This window comes from Henckelia pumila, chromosome 4 (genome assembly GCF_033568475.1).
Source record: "Henckelia pumila isolate YLH828 chromosome 4, ASM3356847v2, whole genome shotgun sequence".
In the NCBI taxonomy this organism is placed as follows: Eukaryota; Viridiplantae; Streptophyta; class Magnoliopsida; order Lamiales; family Gesneriaceae; genus Henckelia; species Henckelia pumila.
Genome location: NC_133123.1, coordinates 23,124,670 through 23,142,224, shown reverse-complemented (window position 1 = coordinate 23,142,224; position 17,555 = coordinate 23,124,670). Strand labels below are relative to the sequence as shown.

Genomic DNA, 17,555 nt, shown 5'->3' with positions numbered 1-17,555 from the left:
GAAATGGGCTTTTAATGTAAATAAATAATTGGGACGAATGGAATTGTGGGCTCAAATTAGGGTCACAGGGCGCAAATGGGCTAAGTCTACAATATTACACCGAAGACACACGAGCGAAAGATCTATAGAATTATTTAAAAAAAAACTTAAACGAACGTGCAGTTTAATAATTAAAAAAAAATTCGATAATAGAACGTGAATAACTTCTTTAAAATTCGTTTAATTTTAATTCGATAAAATTTTATTATTGAATAGAATAATGAAATCACATTCTACGTAAACAAAGAAAGAAAGAAAAATGATTTGAAATAAAATAGTGGACATAAAATTGATGTGAAGCAGAATTTAATGCCAATATTCTTCAATCAAAAATATTTTTTGAATATCTCCCTTAGCTCTGACATCAATGGTAGGAATAGACATTTACCCTACATCGTCATATATTTCAATCGCTCTCTCAAACATAATTATTGCTATAAAAATATATATATATATATATATATATATATATATATATATATATATATATATATATATATAAGTACAAAAGCGATTAGATGTTAGATAATCGCATAAATTAAACGAAATGTTTTGATGCTGCAAAAAAATTGAGAGACCTTACAAGTGTATGCAAGCACAGAGCTTGTTAACGGGCACGTGTATATTCCTTCTTATCCAAAATTTCCTCATTTGGAGGAAATAGTTGGGTTACTTGTACCAATTGGCCTCAATATAAATCCATAATTCATTATTTTTCAAATTATTATTATTTTTAATGTAAAAGCAAACAAGAGCATGATATATTTGAAACAATGATAAGTGATAACTATCAAATTTGTAAGTAATACCCGTATCATAGGATGTCAATAACCGATTAAGCCTCCATGATAGTGTGAATTTAAATATCCATTAATCTACCACGTTCTTTTTTGTATAATAGTTTTACACATGAATCTATAAATGGTTTCATTAGACACAAATCGCAATTATGCTATATTGTGTCATATAGTATATGCATAATACACGTTGTTAATCATAAAATTTAAGACATTGTTTGATTCGTAAGATGAGATGATTAAATGATATATATGTATAATATCACTATGAGTGATAATATATATATATATATATATATATATATATATATATATATATATATATAAAAGGTTTATATAGTGAAGTTACTACTTATACTTAGTATCTAGTGTTTTAGTCAACATGCAACTCCAAAGAGAACCTAAACATATCATATATATATATATATATACTGTCATTTTGTAAACCGACAAAGAGCTAGCCTCATCTCTCTATTTTGGAATCGATTATTATAAATTATAAAAAAATTTCAAAAAATTACACGCGTCGTATTGCATAGTAAAGACACATATATGATACGCACGCCCACACGCACACACATACTTATACGCGTCGTATTGCATAGTAAAAACACATATATGATACGCACGCCCACACGCACACACATACTTATATATTGATCCTTTGCCTTTATTGACGTCTTCAATTCCATCTCCTGATTTACCCAAAGAAGAATCGCAATTCCTTCATGAAATCGTATGTTAATCCCTGTGATTCCCTTGTGAACCTTTTTATAAACATTACATGCATGTTTATATGAGAGGTCTTAAAATCGTCTACCCCAACAATTGCATGTATGACACGTCCATTTATTTATTATAAATAAACTCCATATCCTAATTTTGCTTTTCAATTCGAAAATAATATAAATAATATTCACACTAACACATAAACACACACACACACACACACCCAATATATATATACACACACACGAAATTCATTTTGAGAAATACAAAGATAATCACAAAGCCATTTTTTTTTGCGCTCGTTTGCTCTTTACTCTCTTCGCATCATCAACCGCCGTCTCCTCAGCCACCTCCTCAGCCGCCGCCACCATTCTTCATTCTGAAATCTTGAATCGACACTTTGCCATGAAAGCTGACTTCCAATAACAAATCCAAGAAATCAGCACTGAAATTAAGATGGTAGACAGGCTCCCATCTCTTCACCGCAGATTGCCAAGATACTCTGTCAGGAAGTACGTTTCTTGGGCAACACTCTTCGCCGCATTAATCATCTTCTTGAGCACCCGCGGTTCGCGATTTTCGGGACATATCTCCGGCGAAATTCGAATCGGCAACCGTTGGGGTGGCCGGAAATGGGTAGAAAGGGTGAGAATGTCGGCCAAACCACTCCAAGAAACCGGCCATTTCACCGTCCTCGTGACCGGCGCCGCCGGGTTCATCGGATCCCACGTCTCCGCCGCGCTGAAGCTACGTGGAGACGGCGTCGTGGGACTCGACAACTTCAATCATTACTACGATCCTTCGCTCAAAAGAGCTCGCCAAGAAAGACTAGTCGACATGGGAATCTTCGTTGTAGAAGGAGACATCAACGATTCAAATCTGTTGAAAAGACTCTTGGAAACAGTGGAATTCACGCACGTCATGCATCTGGCTGCTCAAGCTGGGGTTCGTTATGGCTTGGAGAATCCAACCTCGTACATCCACAGCAATGTCGCTGGATTCGTGGCCATTCTCGAAGCCTGCAAATCAGCGAATCCTCAACCGGCGATCATCTGGGCTTCATCAAGTTCGGTTTATGGGCTAAATTCCAAGAAACCATTCGCAGAAACCGATAGGACGGATCAACCCGCGAGCTTATACGCGGCGACAAAGAAATCCGGGGAAGAAATCGCACACGCGTATAACCATATCTACGGCCTTTCTATTACTGGACTCAGATTCTTCACAGTTTATGGACCATGGGGGCGTCCGGACATGGCTTACTTCTTCTTCACAAAGGACATACTAGAAAGGACTCCCATAACAATATTCGAAGGGCGGAATCAAGAAACTGTGGCAAGAGATTTCACCTACATTGATGATATAGTAAAGGGTTGTTTGGCTGCATTGGATACTGCAGAAAAGAGTACAGGGAGCGGAGGGAAGAAGAAGGGGAAGGCACAACTACGCGTGTTTAATCTCGGGAACACGTCTCCAGTTACTGTCAAGAAGCTAGTTCGGACATTGGAGAGATTGTTGAAGGTTAAGGCAAAGAAGAAGGTTCAGCCATTGCCGGTAAACGGCGACATTTCGTTCACACATGCTGATATCAGTTATGCCAGGAGGGAGCTTGGGTATAGACCGAAAACGGATTTGGAGTCGGGGCTGAAGAAGTTTGTTGATTGGTACCTGGAATATTATGATTCTGGGTACGGGAAGGAGCTGCATTCTTGATGATTTTTGGAAGAATTAGTTGTAGATACTCGATGGTACAGATTTTACCTCACTTGGAATGTTATGTGGCTGCATCAGTTTCTTCCCTTTAAGAATGTTTTTGTTTGTGTATTGGTAAAGAAACAAGAATGCAATTACTGGGGGAATTTGATAGGACACTTATAATAAAGATTTGGGTTTTATACATGATCTCGTGTTACAATAATTGATTTAACTTTCGCAATGCATTTCATATCAATAATACCGTTTAAAAAGGATTTCGTGTCATTGAGATAAATTCAACATAGAAAATTGAAGTCATTCAAGTTAATGACTGATGATAGGAATTACTATTATTATTAAAGATGAAATCCCTAAAGTATCTTCTCGCCTTTTCAGGAATTGCTAGTTTTTTTTGCTATAAATAGAATTCTTCAAGTCAATTTTGATCATAATTTCTGTTGTAAAGTGTTGATAAAGAAAACAGAAAGAATAAAGGGGAACATACAAAGATAACCGGTAACTTAACACGAGCTATTATTCGCATTTTCGATATTATCAGCTAGGTTCCTCGGACGTGTTTAAAGAAAAACAAGACGAGTGATTTCAACATTAGAGCAATTATTCGACATTTTCCAAGTTTAGAAAACTTACAAAGCGAGGAATTCGATATCCCGACAATTTGTGCACCAAAGTTCATTACTCATAAGCTAGAAACTATTCAAGACAAATTGGGAAATTATCACATTCCATGTCATCAATAGTTGGACATCCAAAATTGAAATAGTGAAAAAAAGAAACCATGCTACATATCTTAAGTCGTCATACCCAAACATGGTTTAAAGTTTTTAAAATCTGAACGAATAAACCAGTACTGATTGCATGTATTAAAAACAGAATTGGCAAAATGGTACAGGCCATGGGAGGTGTCTAAGAATCAGCAATGGTAACCTCAACCTCTACACCAGGTTCGATGGTTATTGAGGTGATCTGCTTAACAACATCTGGGGAGCTGAAAAGGTCGATTACTCGCTTGTGAACCCGGAGCTCAAATCTATCCCATGTATTGGTACCTAAGTAACAATATTCAGATAGGAAAAGATATCAAAACAGTACATCAGTTTCGGGAAATATATGTTGAAGTAACTAAATGGCAATGTATTGAAAGAGTAAAATATCAAACAAACAGTCTACATCATACAAATGGTTCAATATTTCTTGGCTGCCCAGACCCAGTGAAGATATTTACATTTTACGAATACACAAAAATTGAATAAATCAACTTATGTTCCTTTGGAAAAAGTGAGACAATAAAACCTTCCTGCAAACTATTGTAGAAATAACATCTTGGAACATAGTTTAACCATATTTTAATAACAAACTATTTCAATATCATGAATACAAAAAAGAAATACCCACATAAAAGAATTTGAAAAGATTAAACTCTTGTGAAAAATTTAATACCTTCACCACATGGAGACTTCCTAGTTGTGATATGAAGAACCTTGGTGGGCATTCTAACAGGTCCCTTGACCCGGAGCTTTTTGTCCTTGGCGCCGCGCACCAAATCAGCACAAACTGTTACACGAGGCTCAAGTCAACAATACTGAAACTAACACCGGAAAGCCACATAATCTTTTCTCAGTCCTAGAGCCAACTAAAATCAGTAATACTCATATAATCACACAGTATAAAACTCCCAGCGAGAAAACAAAATGTTTTTCACTTCCGTGACATAGCAAGGTAAGAATTAGAAAGAACATTCTGTAAATAAAAATTATGTATGCAGGTTGCTCAGCTAATGTAAAACCAATTCTTTTCTTGATCAACAAGAAGCACACACAATAACACAATAATACAAACATAATACACCAATGCCATTCAAATAGCAACATTACAGCGTCTACCTCGATCAACTCCACGTCAATAACAATTTTCATCCCAAAATAGAGCATACGACACATTGTCTCACGTAATTTTCTAAAGAAAGTTTTTTTTTTAATCTGATTTCATCTTTCCCACCATAATCATTACTTTTATTCAAGTTATCATTACCCAAAATTCTCTGTTATTAAAAGCTCGAGTGCTTTTCTTTGTGCCTTAGATATAGAGAGAATAAATGATAAATCCAAGGTGAAAAGCAAGATAGGAGTATTTCCTTTTCACCATCAACCTTGAAAGTATTTTATTACAATCATTTACTAATTTGAAGGGTATATATTTAGTTATATGCATGAAATTTTCTCAAAATATTTACATCACATCATATTATCCTTTAAAACAACCTTTAGCTTTTCATAATTATGATCACATTACATTTCGATAATATTATAGGCATAACAAAGCATAGCAAACATCATGGTACATCATCGACCAAACAAATCCTCACAACACATGATATGATATCCAATCTAGTCTAAAGTAACAAAATATATCATTCAGAGAATAAACACATTCTCCAAAAACACTTACACACACCGGCAAACACTGCTAAATTGCATGCTTTAACGTTAACAACGAAAAAACAAATTAATTTTAAGAACAAAACACGTCACACAAAAAGAATAACCAATTAAAACTGATGTGTTCAATAGGAAAAAAGGTCACAATACAACACGCTACCATACAAAACGTTTGAGAATAGACAGTATACCTTTCTCCAGATTCTTCACGTTTTTGGAAGACAGGGTGATACGGATCCTGTGAATCTGCTCCAGAGGCTCTTCCAGCCCTGGCTTCGTCGGTTTCATAGCTGCGTACGCCATGTTTTCGCCGATTAAAACCTGTGCAGATACAGACACGAGAAAAAAAAAACATATCAATTTACATTATTACAAACGAAATCACAAATTCAACTCAATGATAGAATAAATCAAAGTTTGTTGAAGCGATTGCAGCTCAGAGATCACCTGATGGGGAAAACCGAAGCTCGAGACGGCGGCGAAGCTGAGAAATCCGAAGAGTTTTAGGTGGCAACAGTTTGGTTCCTTTATAAAAGCTAGGGTTTAGGCGAAATGGACCGAATGGGCCTAGACCATTCACATTTGTTTTAATTGAGGAGCGTTGTGCCCAACCCAATTTACTGTCATTTCGAGGCCTACCCTTGACATTCCAGTTATTAAACATGTTATTTTTATTATTTATTATTATTATATATTTTCCAGCATTTCTTTTTCTTTTCTTTTTTTTTTTTCTTTTGGTAGAATTTCATGAGTTGAATATACTTAAATATATGTTGTACCAAACAATAAAAGATATAAGCGATGTAAAAACTAATCAATTTTAATTGAATTTAGTAATTTAAATAATGAACATAGGTATCAATATATATATATTATTTTGAAGAAGTGTTTTAATTTTTTTTTGTTGCCAAACGTGGGAAATTATTTTTGAAACAAAGATAATATGCACACATTTGAAGTCCCAAGTACATCTAAACATCAAACCACATCTTTTGATGGCATAATCGTAAGCAGAAATATGGGTGGAATAGGGTCGGGACCCGTCCCATAAACCCTCTACTCAACTCTTGTCCTGAAAAGAATCGGGAAATTTTTTTTCTCCCGATCCCGTACCCGAAACATTTCGGGACCCGAATGTTTGGGATCCCGTCGAGTAGGGAGAGAAAATCCCGAATTTTTTTTTTCATGTTAACGATTTCGTTCAAAAAATAAAAAAAAAATGTGATAATTTTATTAAATATACTATTTAGAAACTTATATTTATAAATAAAAATAAATATTCAACTTAAAACATATAATATTAAAATATTTCGGATAATGTTTCAAAGTTTTGTTAAGAGAAAAAATATAACGGATAATTATTAATAAAATGTTCGGATACAATTACTAAATAAATTTTGTTAAATAGATTGTCAAATTAATCTCATGAGTCTTGTTCTACATATTTGTTATAATTAGATAATTGTAAATATGAATTAATTAAATTATTAATTTATTTTTTAAAAAAAAAACACAAAAATAAAATGACATTTCGTGATTTTACAATTTGATTGTCTCAACAATAAAAATTATGCGAATTAAATCCACAATTAAGTGAATTAAATCCACAATTAAGTGTTATATGAGTTGAAACCTAATACTATTTAACTTATTATATTATTTCGAAACGGGTCAGAAATCTCGTCGGGATAGGGTTTTATTCCCGATCCCGCTCCCGATATTAATCGGGATGGAAAAAATCCCGAAAGTTCGGGTTGAGATTTTTTCGGGACGGGAATGGGATTCGGGAAGGGTCGGGATTTCGGGAATTTTTGCCACCCCTAAACAAAAAGACGTTTATATAAATATTTGTCAACTTTTAACGTCTCTGAAACTTGAACTAATGCAAATGGTTTTCTCAAAATCTAGATCATAAAAATAATGATACACCATTGTTTCTGTTTTCAACGTTATACAATAATTAAAAAAAAAAAAAGGATCTAAGATGAAAGGTAGGAGATCAATGATGGCCATTTTTATCACTTTGTTCCGATTCCTCTGCATCCTCAAACCGGTGATCGTTTATCTGAAGCTGCACGTAATAAGTTAAACATTGAATTATACATCAGTGTGCCGCACATGCAATATTTCTCGAAAGAACGCACCCCTACAGGATGAGTATGAATTACACGATTCCATGACAATTATGTGCATAGCTTACGAAAGAAATCATCCACATATAGTTTCTGTGAGATGCGCAGACAGTAATTTAATTTAGAGGCGTGTAATTATGCCAAAGAAGGATTTGTGTAGTAATGCAAAAAAACAACATGCTATCCCATATCCTTGTACCTTTTAGAGTGATAACTATGAAAGTAGTAAATTGGTAATCCCAAATTTGAAAGTATTTTCCATGCTGCATCAACTCAACATTATATATACCTGAACGACAGAATGGGATAAATCGTCATTTCCATTAGCTCCAATTGTGTGTGTTGAATTGTGGGAGATATGCCATTCAGAATCCTCATCTTCTGCACTCATAAAGCAAGAACGGGTTAAAAGCACAAAAAGATTCAAACTAAAAAATTTAACAAGGGCGTTTGAATATATCATATATGCGCACCTGAACCGTCATTTTCCAACTGATCAGCACTGAAATTCCAGTTGTGTCCTTCATCGTCTTCATCTGAAAGCACAAAAAAAAATTAGCAAACTTTCGTAAGAACAATATTTTCTTAGCTTTGTTCCAAGAGACGATAGATCACCTTCAATGGGGTCAGGATTCAGCTCAGCACATTCACAGAATATCGCGAACAATGTATCTACTGTTTAATATGTTGACAGAAGATTATTATCCGCCAGATAGAAAAACGTGTGTACAACATTAAAAGGGATTGCATACTTCTCCTTAAGAGACAAGAAACCGGCCAAACATACCTTGGTTAGGATCCGAGGGCACGAGTCTCATCTCAGTAATCTTTGATAAATCTAAATCATCGTTACTCTCGGAATCTGAATTGTCCATCTCATCATCCTCCGCTCCAGTCTCAATCTTCACAAGTAATAGCAAATTATAATGCATCATAATGATTACATTGATTGTTTCTTACTAAAAAAATGATTACATTGAGCATAATTATAATGCATCATAAAGTACATTGAGGATTGGAGTGTAAATGTACAAGCATGCAAAGAAAGTGAAGAACAAAAACATGGCTTCAATTCTAGTCCGGACGCTGGTGATTTTAGCCTTCAGGTGAGGAAAAACGGAAATTACGATGCCTCGTGATAATATGCAGTACAAGACCACAACTTATTGATTCAAAGAAAATACATTGTTTTAACTGCTGACAGTTTTCTACATAAGACACGTATTACCCGGCACAATTTAGTCATGGGAAAATATTCATGTGCAGTCCACAAGTAATTACAAGCTTAAGAACTACTTTCAAGGATGCATCTGGACAGAAATTAATAAACGAATTATACACATATCATATCGTATATTATACTGAAGTAGGATGCCTTAAAACTACCTTTTGATCTAATATTAACTAAATAACCGCTACCATATTGTTTACCTTCACTCTCAATCCAACCAGTTTTTTGCATTTTGCACTCAAAAAAATAATATTACTTTAATGCTAGAAAACTATTAAATTAGTCGGTTTTCAAACATGATTAGCACCTAATTCAACATCCATGTGTTTTATCGTGGCATTCTCACAACCCAAGTCACAAGTATAAAAATATCCACTATAGCATTATATGATGCCTGGAATCAAAAATTGCCCACACCCTGATTTTCATGCATTTCTCTTCATATCTGAAAAAATTCATGCTCTTGGAAATGAGAGAGAAATAAATGGTAATTGAACTGTAGATGTCTTATGATATTTACAGCTCTAATGGATAGCAATGTATCTGCTGTGCTGATAAGTGATATCATACAGCAAATTAAATTTCTAATGTAAATGATAAAGTCTCAAGAACAAGGGAAAAACAAAAACAAAAAAAAACAAAGGCCAAAACGTTAATTTAGACATTCATTGACCCACTAAACCGATGGTCACGAGCGCATAGTGAAGTCCCTATTTTTAAAAAAGAGATGCACTGGAAAGCACATTAATCCAATAAACATGTAATGTAAGTATGAAGTATCCCACAAAACAGAAACTCAACAGAGACAATAAATTCTCGAACAAACATACAAAATCAACAAATGGCGAGCTCGATTGGGGAAAACATGTTTACCTGAGCATAAATACAAGGAGAAGGGTAAGCCTCTGGGTCTCTCGATACCGCATGAAGAGACACCGACACGATGTCCACAGCGTAACCTTTAGCCATGTTCGTGTCACTCAACCAAACAACTTGCCTTCGCCCAAGCAACAAAAAACAATCACACAAACAGAAACTAAAATTTCGGAATCTTGCATAAAAAAAAAAAAAAGAAAAGAATTGAACACGCAAATGAATCATACTTAGTGGAGATGTAGAGAGTGCCGGGGAACTCAGGAGGTCGGTCGCCGAGAACGATAGAGACTCCAGGCTGCATGTGCATCAGTTCCTCGCCATTGTCTCCGTCAAAAACTGGTTGATTGGCGTCTCCGCCGGCTCTTTCAGTCACTAAACGAAGCCCCGAGGCCATCCAATTTCCGGTGTCTGATTCTCTTAGCTGGATTTGGAGTGGTTGCAAGAGGAATTAGGGTTTATTCGGGGTTTTAAGTTTTGCCAATGAGGAAATATATTTATTTATTAAATTGGTCTCTAGATCATTATTATTATTATTATCATTATCATTTTATTATTATTTTTTTTGGACTTCGTGCTGCTGCTGCTGTCCTAATTTCTTAATTTAATTTTAGCTCAAAATCAATTCAATTGGTATATTTTTGAAACGATAATAATAAGTCGAGTAACATCAGTCCCAAAATTGAGTATTGACTAGAGTCGGCCTCCCAATCCATGTCTTAAAAGGAAAAAAGAAAAAAAAAAGTATCGAAAAATTATATTAGTATTTGTATTTTATCGAGCTAACATAAAGGCCAAAGAAAACTCTGCGTGATTCCAGTCAGGGTGAGCATTCGCTCGTGCGGTTGAATTTCGAATAACCGAACCGAAATTTGTTTGCATAATCAAACCGACGGATTTATGTAAAAATCGAACCGAATAAAAACTAACCGATTTTTTTAAAAAAATAAAAGAAAACCAGAAACTTTATATCTAAAATATTACACTTGAGCAGCATCAAGAGCGTTCAATTGTTATCACAAATCTCATACTTAGGCCTTAGCATGAAAATAAGTCATTGTTTACGAGCAAAAGCACAAGAGTTTTTGTAGTTTCAAATTAGCATCGTAATATTATATTATTGCAAACAGAGCGAAATTAATGGGGTATAGTGAACTCACAGTAGAAATTCGACTTTTTGGGAGATGAACAATAAAGCTACCACAGAAGTGTCACGACCACGAACACGAACACGAACACGACGATGACCAACGATTAGCGCAGCAGCCGCAGAGGGATGAATGAGAGAAGAGAATGCAGATGGATGAACCGTGAACGCAACAATTTAGGGATTGATGTTTCTGGGCTGTGGGCTTTTTGGTGTTAGAATTTTTCAAGCCCATCACCCTTATTTAAATCTATATAAAAAAATATATATTTACCGTGAAATTTCGTCTCCTTTCTTCTCTTTTAACCGATTTTTTAAAACCAAAAAACCGAAAATTGAACCGATTTCTTTTGAAATAAAAACCGTATTTCCATATCAAATCGGTTCAGTACGTTAATGCAGTTAGAGGTGAGCATAATTTGGTTAAAACTTAAAACCGATCGAACCGAAAAATTCGGTTTATTTGGTTCGGAGTTCTCGGTTTTTCGGCCGGTTTTGGTTTTATATTTTATTGAATTCGGTTATTCGGTTCGGTTTGCGGCTTTAGTTCCCCAAATAACCACATAAACCGAACCGGCCGGATTGTAGTTAAAACAATATATTTATAGATATTGGGCCATACAAATTACAATTGGGCCTAAAGACCTCAGTTTTCTTACTGGGCATAATAGTTTTAAACGAGAGTCAAGCCGGTATTTTAATTAGTTTATTTGAATTAGGGATTTTTTGGAACTCATTAATCGCCGCTTTCTTCCTTACCCTGAAATAGCCGATTTCTTCCTTAGTCCTTACCGGTAGGCGAAATTGTATGTTTGTTGAAAACATATGTCAACCTCCTCGCTCGTGATTGCATTTCAAATTGTTAATCATATACATATTTTGATTTATTTATTCTCCGTAATGCATTGTATGCATGCCAAAATTTTAATATTAACCTTTTTTATATTTTGGGTTTTACTTTTTAATTTTAAATTCATGATTATTTTAATCAATTAGTTTTTTTTTTCTTTGTTTATGTACTAATATTTGCATTTGCTTAAAATCAATTTAATTCATTACTTAAACCGCATATAACCGGCTAATCAAATCGGACCTTATTACAAAAAAAATCGGACCGAACCGTAATAACATGGTTTGATTTCGGACCAGAGATTTTTAAAACCGAAATCGAAAAAACCGACCAAACCGGCCGATGCCCACTCATAAATGCAGTTAACCAAATTAACGCTCTACCGGTTATAAAAGTTTGAAAGAGAAATTATTTATTTTATTATATCTACTATTTTATAATATAGTAAAATGTATTTTATTACATGAACTATTGGAAAAATTTTATATTGGTACACGAACTATTGAAAATGACTTAATTGATACATGATCTAATTAAAATGTCAATTTTATCCTTAATATGAATTAATATTATATTGATTAATTTTAAAATATCATATTTATTAAAAATTAATTATATATATAATGATAAACAACTGTCAAGTCAAATCAACAAATATTGCAATATATTGATATGATAAAAATATATATCACCAGAGTCTGTTGATCTTGTGTTTAAATGATTGAAACAAAAATGATCACTATTTTAGTTTTTCAAATTTTGGTATAAAAATTTTCAACATTATATATTAGATCATTAAAAAACAAATCTCATAGAAATAATATCTCATTGTCTAGTTCTAATAACCCAAAATTTCTCCACTTGATTTAATAATTTGTAAGTTTATATTATTTACTCGCATTTGAATTAAATATAAATAAATAAATATTTATTTAATTATATTTATCGTTATTAAATATATCTTAGTCCTGAATATAATTTATTTATTGATTTTTTTGTTTTATTAATATATATTTTATATCAATTTTTTAAATGGATAATTATTTACATAGATTGCAAAAAACACCATTTTATTATATATTATTAATATTTTAAAAATATAAATAATTTATTAATGAGTACAATATAAATATATTATAAAAATATTAAGATACTCATTTCTTATAATTTTTAAATTAATATAAATTTTAATTGACAATCAATAAAAATTACTTTAAAAATAAAATGTGCACTTAGTTGAATTTATTATTAAAAATAATTGAACTTAAAATCATTACTAAAGGATAAATTAGACTTTTTAGTTGAATCATGTATCAATTTAACCATTTTCACTAGTTCGTGTATCAATTTGACATTTTACATATATTTTATGTAACAAAATATATTTTACTCTTTTATAATAGTTGAGCATGCTAGAAAAACTGTAGGCTAATTATTTTATTATCTTTCTCATTTTACCCCTCTTTTCTCTGGTTAACTATCCACTTTCCCCACTACAAGAGGTAGAGGACACCATCTTTTTTTTTTTTTTTTAATCATTCTACCTAGGGGTGCAAACGAACCGAACGTGTTCGTGAGCTTTACGAGCCCGCTCGATAAATATTTGATTCGTATTCGAGCTTATCGAACTCGAGCCGAATTCGAACATGTTCGAACTTTTTTTCGAATCGAGCTCGAGCCGAAATTACTATGTTCGATAGTTCGCGAATAGTTCGCGAGTCTTAATATTTAATTAATATAATATAATTATATAATAATATATATACATTTCGAGCTTTCGAACCATAATATCCGAATAGTTCACGAATAGGTTCGAATATTTCGAACCGAACTCGAACTTCATTTCGAGCCGAACTCGAGCCAAAATATTTGAAATTATCGAACTTCGAATCGAGCTCGAACTCGAATATACTCTTATCGAGCCGAATTCGAACCTTAAAATTTTACCATTATTCGGCTCGATTCGGTTCATTTGCACCCCTATTATTCTACCCCTTTTTCTCATTTCTTTTTTCATATGTAGGCTAACTATTCATTTTCCCCATTAAATATAATTTTTGTCATCAACTTCTCTCATAAAATCATATTTGTTATTGTGCACTTCTCCGCTAAATATAACTTCTCTAATCTAAAATATAACTTCTCACATAAAATCATGTTGATTGTACACACACAAGGCGAATGCATCATTTTACTAGTATTTATAAAAATTCCAGTTTAAGTAAATTGTCATTTATTAATTAATTTTATTATTAAATTATATATAATATACAAACATATTAGACCGATTAAATTCCATGTTTCCAACATATATTTTTAAAATGGCGGCCTAATTTCGTATTATAAAAACCATTAAGTAGAAAAACAAGGTGATAATTTTTTCGTCAAAGTTCAAACACCATTAAGTTAAATAATAAATACTCGGTGCATTGGCTCGTACATATCCAAAACAAACTTAAACACGACAAAAAAACCGAAAGATTCAAAATTGTCATTAATCTTGAAGTTAAACATAATACCATTGACCATTGTCAAACGAAACAACTCGACCTATAAGAACACATCGTGCCATTTGCCCCAGCATATATCCTGGCTGAAGTTGTAACCATCTCGAATTTTCGCCCAAGCCACTCCAGGCGACCACCTGATTTATGCGACAAGTGTGCTTGCTGTGGTTGACTCGCTGCATCATAGAGTTTCATCGATAATTTGCAAAAAAATTAGAAAAAAACTACATAACGAAGAAGACATACTAGGAAATGCAAATAGTTGAGCAGAAAGAGAAATACAACTTTGTCAAGAATCATCTCAGGCACGCAGAAACCTCTGGAACTCATACTACTTCAACATAGCAATGGCAGTTGGCAAATATACGTGTGTGCACAAATAGAACAGAACAAATCTACAGTCCTTCACTTGTTGAGTTTCACACAAAGCTTGCTATTTACAAGTAACCGCAAAATATATGATATCTATTACATAATGAATTAATGAATACTTTCCAATTCACTTTTCCTCTAAAGTTTCAACAGCACTAAAAGTATTGACTAGCTTTGCTTAACTAGCTCTCCACGCAAAAATATTTTCCTGTATCTGAAAAAAACAGCTTAATAATTCTAGATTGCCAGTCACAGCACAAGGCTTTGCATAAAAAGATAATATAAGGTAATGCCACAGTCACAAGTCACAACACAATTACACAAGCCTTGCATAAAAAATCAATCTACCACATCGCTCATAGCACTTAAACCAGTCCACGACCCACAATATGCAGAAAACAAACATGTCAACCACAATAAATTCCTTTAATCAGTTACTGAGTAAGCCGTGACACAATTTATTAAGTCGAAAGCAGATTAAAATATATCGCAATCACAATCTGCCGCCCAAAACTAGTCTTGAAATTAACAGACAAACATCAGTTTCATACAAACTCCAATAAAATGGAAGAAATTATACAAATGACCTACTGTTTCCAGAAAAGCAGTGATAGATTCAAGGATTATTCTTTTAGAATAATAATAACCTCCAATGGCTTCAGAATTACACAAACAATACACAATAATATTTCTAGTAAATTACTGCATCGAAAAGCAACACAGAGATAAGGGTATGGGCATATTACTATTTCCAGACGGGCGGTAGCTTCTTGGTCTTCTTGTAGTATCGAGCAAGGCGATGAATCCTGCTCTCCACCAAAATCAACCTGAATTTGGAATCCTTATCCTTCCTGTTCCTCTCCAGATGCTTCCTGATTGCCACCGCCTTCTTAATCAAGTGGTACAAATCCTCTGGAATCTCCGGAGCAAGACCTATACGTTATCGATCAACCAAACTCATCGGTAAATGAACCACCATTTTATTCAGAAGATGATCAATTCTCGCAGACAAGCAGTTAAAATTAAATAATACCGTGGGCCTTGAGAATACGAAGGATCTTGCTGCCAGTGACGCTCTTCACCTGAGCAATACCATTAGAATCACGAAGAATCACACCAATCTGAGAAGGCGTCATTCCTTTCTTCGCAAATTTACAGATATTATCTTCAACCTTTGAATGAACCGATAAACAAACACATCCAGTTAATTCACAAAATGAACAGGCTTGTAATGGGCACGAATGTGACATTATAATTAAACCCTTTTTTTTTAACAAACTCACATCTTGCGAGGAGATTTTGAGCCAGCTGGGAGGAGTTCTCTTGTATGGAAGAGCTGAAGCGGAGATACCCTTACTGAAATCAAATAAAAAGTCGGAAAAAACCTAAACAAAGCGTGGTTCTCACAAAAAAAAATAGCAGGCTTATATCAGTGAATCGAAATAAAAGAGAGAAAGCTGGGAGAAGAATACCCGCGGCTGTGCATACGACCCATTGTGGCGGAGGAGACGGCGGCGACGCTGCAGCGTTCACTAAAGAAAATTCGGTTGCCTCTGAACTTAACAAAACGCCTACATTGCAGACGATTAGGGTTTTATCACTAAGTGAAACGGGCCGATACTATCTATAAATGGGCCATAAAAAAAGGCCTGGTCCAAAATAACTAATCCTAAGATCCATAATTCGGAATTCCACCACTTGCATAAAGATTAGGCTCTTACTGCGATGTCTGATGAAATGGCTCGGCCCATTTAGTTATTTAGACATGGTCAATTTTTTTTTAATTTTGAAACCCACGTTTTTAGTGTAAATTTCAATACAGTTGAAGAAATAATAATAAAAAAAGGTCGACCAAGTTTAAATAACTAAATATCTTGTTTGGGCTCATGATTTGGATACAAATGTCGTAATGTAAACGAAAATAAAGAAACGCCGTCAAGAATAAGCATAGAGGAAAATCTTTAGTACCGTAAGATAAAAGACTAAACTGATTTGATATTAAAATCATGGCTTGGTTTCTTTGGTAGCTCAGCTTAATTTTATAAAATAAAAATATATGATATGTTGGTGTTTCGTCAAGAAAATTTATGGGTTTTCTCAAAATATAAATGCATCAATGAAATCCGCGGAATATTAGATTTCAACCTTTTGGATTTACTATAAAATAAAAGTTGTTTGCAGTAAAAGCAGGATGCTTTGGTGCTCTTTGTTCATTATATATCTAACGTAGCAACAACTTGCAACATCGTACCTGAAACGACCCTAACTCTATAATAAATAAATATGCGGAAATTTTTTTTTTTTTTTTTTTATACTACTAAATAAAATATATGTACATATATGCCCATACATATATGCACTAAATAAAATGCTTAAAATAAAAGGCATTCTTTAAATTAAATAAATATCTGAGTCAACCCTATAATTTAAAATATACTGCATAAATAAAATAAATAAAAATTGTGTGCATGCACTAAAAATACTTAATAAAATATTCAAACATCTCAACCCATAAAAATATTAAAAATGTATCATAACATCATGCACGGTGACTCAGAAGCTGTCACGGTCACGGGGCTACTGCAGCACGGCTCATACATCCTCACCCCCGGTAGGAGTAACCTGTTCCTCTACGTACTCACCTGCACCATATCAGTGTAGTGAGCCTAGAGGCCCAACATGCATACTAACAAGGGTTTAAAATAATTTAAATTAATTTAATAC

At 33.7% G+C, this 17,555-nt stretch overlaps 4 protein-coding genes across 5 annotated transcripts; 1 reads left to right on the top strand and 3 right to left on the bottom strand.

Annotated features, from left to right (window-relative positions):
* The first annotated feature begins 1,847 nt into the window (after positions 1-1,847).
* On the top strand, positions 1,848-3,438 carry LOC140894693 (UDP-glucuronate 4-epimerase 3-like). Its single transcript, XM_073303266.1, has one exon. It carries the CDS (start codon positions 2,022-2,024, stop codon positions 3,276-3,278), a length of 1,257 nt encoding a protein of 418 aa, XP_073159367.1. The 5' UTR covers positions 1,848-2,021; the 3' UTR covers positions 3,279-3,438.
* A 548-nt stretch (positions 3,439-3,986) lies between these two features.
* On the bottom strand, positions 3,987-6,317 carry LOC140894694 (small ribosomal subunit protein uS10y). Its single transcript, XM_073303267.1, has 4 exons — positions 6,167-6,317; positions 5,911-6,040; positions 4,722-4,835; positions 3,987-4,330 (listed from the first exon to the last, which is right to left on the bottom strand). The coding sequence occupies exons 2-4, from the start codon at positions 6,020-6,022 to the stop codon at positions 4,188-4,190; spliced, it is 369 nt and encodes a 122-aa protein (XP_073159368.1). The 5' UTR covers positions 6,023-6,040; positions 6,167-6,317; the 3' UTR covers positions 3,987-4,187.
* A 1,242-nt stretch (positions 6,318-7,559) lies between these two features.
* On the bottom strand, positions 7,560-11,301 carry LOC140865054 (chloride conductance regulatory protein ICln). Of its 2 annotated transcripts, none has more exons than XM_073269552.1 (8): positions 11,116-11,301; positions 10,186-10,379; positions 9,956-10,079; positions 8,639-8,753; positions 8,467-8,523; positions 8,325-8,387; positions 8,141-8,232; positions 7,560-7,790 (listed from the first exon to the last, which is right to left on the bottom strand). In XM_073269552.1, exons 2-8 carry the CDS (start codon positions 10,350-10,352, stop codon positions 7,719-7,721), a joined length of 690 nt encoding a protein of 229 aa, XP_073125653.1. In that variant the 5' UTR covers positions 10,353-10,379; positions 11,116-11,301; the 3' UTR covers positions 7,560-7,718. The 2 variants fall into 2 exon arrangements, with proteins under 2 accessions (XP_073125653.1, XP_073125652.1); XM_073269551.1 differs by having other exon boundaries at positions 7,561-7,790; positions 8,467-8,526; positions 11,116-11,299.
* Positions 11,302-14,353: 3,052 nt separating this feature from the next.
* Positions 14,354-16,420, bottom strand: LOC140864405 (small ribosomal subunit protein uS15). Its single transcript, XM_073268575.1, has 5 exons — positions 16,304-16,420; positions 16,115-16,187; positions 15,865-16,003; positions 15,578-15,764; positions 14,354-14,635 (listed from the first exon to the last, which is right to left on the bottom strand). Exons 1-5 carry the CDS (start codon positions 16,324-16,326, stop codon positions 14,602-14,604), a joined length of 456 nt encoding a protein of 151 aa, XP_073124676.1. The 5' UTR covers positions 16,327-16,420; the 3' UTR covers positions 14,354-14,601.
* Between the last annotated feature and the right edge of the window lie 1,135 nt (positions 16,421-17,555).

Coding starts and splice junctions, on each gene's coding strand:
- LOC140894694 (XM_073303267.1), bottom strand. CDS start 6,022: ATGGCGTACGCAGCTATGAAACCGACGAAGCCAGGGCTGGAAGAGCCT. Junction 4,836..5,910: donor CGTGAAGAATCTGGAGAAAG/GTATACTGTCTA, acceptor CTCGTGTAACAG/TTTGTGCTGATTTGGTGCGC. Junction 4,331..4,721: donor GAAGTCTCCATGTGGTGAAG/GTATTAAATTTT, acceptor ATTGTTACTTAG/GTACCAATACATGGGATAGA.
- LOC140894693 (XM_073303266.1), top strand. CDS start 2,022: ATGGTAGACAGGCTCCCATCTCTTCACCGCAGATTGCCAAGATACTCT.
- LOC140864405 (XM_073268575.1), bottom strand. CDS start 16,326: ATGGGTCGTATGCACAGCCGCGG. Junction 16,188..16,303: donor GGTCGTATGCACAGCCGCGG/GTATTCTTCTCC, acceptor ATTTGATTTCAG/TAAGGGTATCTCCGCTTCAG. Junction 16,004..16,114: donor TCAAAATCTCCTCGCAAGAT/GTGAGTTTGTTA, acceptor GTTCATTCAAAG/GTTGAAGATAATATCTGTAA.
- LOC140865054 (XM_073269551.1), bottom strand. CDS start 10,352: ATGGCCTCGGGGCTTCGTTTAGTGACTGAAAGAGCCGGCGGAGACGCC. Junction 8,754..9,955: donor CTCCTTGTATTTATGCTCAG/GTAAACATGTTT, acceptor TTACTTGTGAAG/ATTGAGACTGGAGCGGAGGA. Junction 8,233..8,324: donor GTTGGAAAATGACGGTTCAG/GTGCGCATATAT, acceptor TTATGAGTGCAG/AAGATGAGGATTCTGAATGG.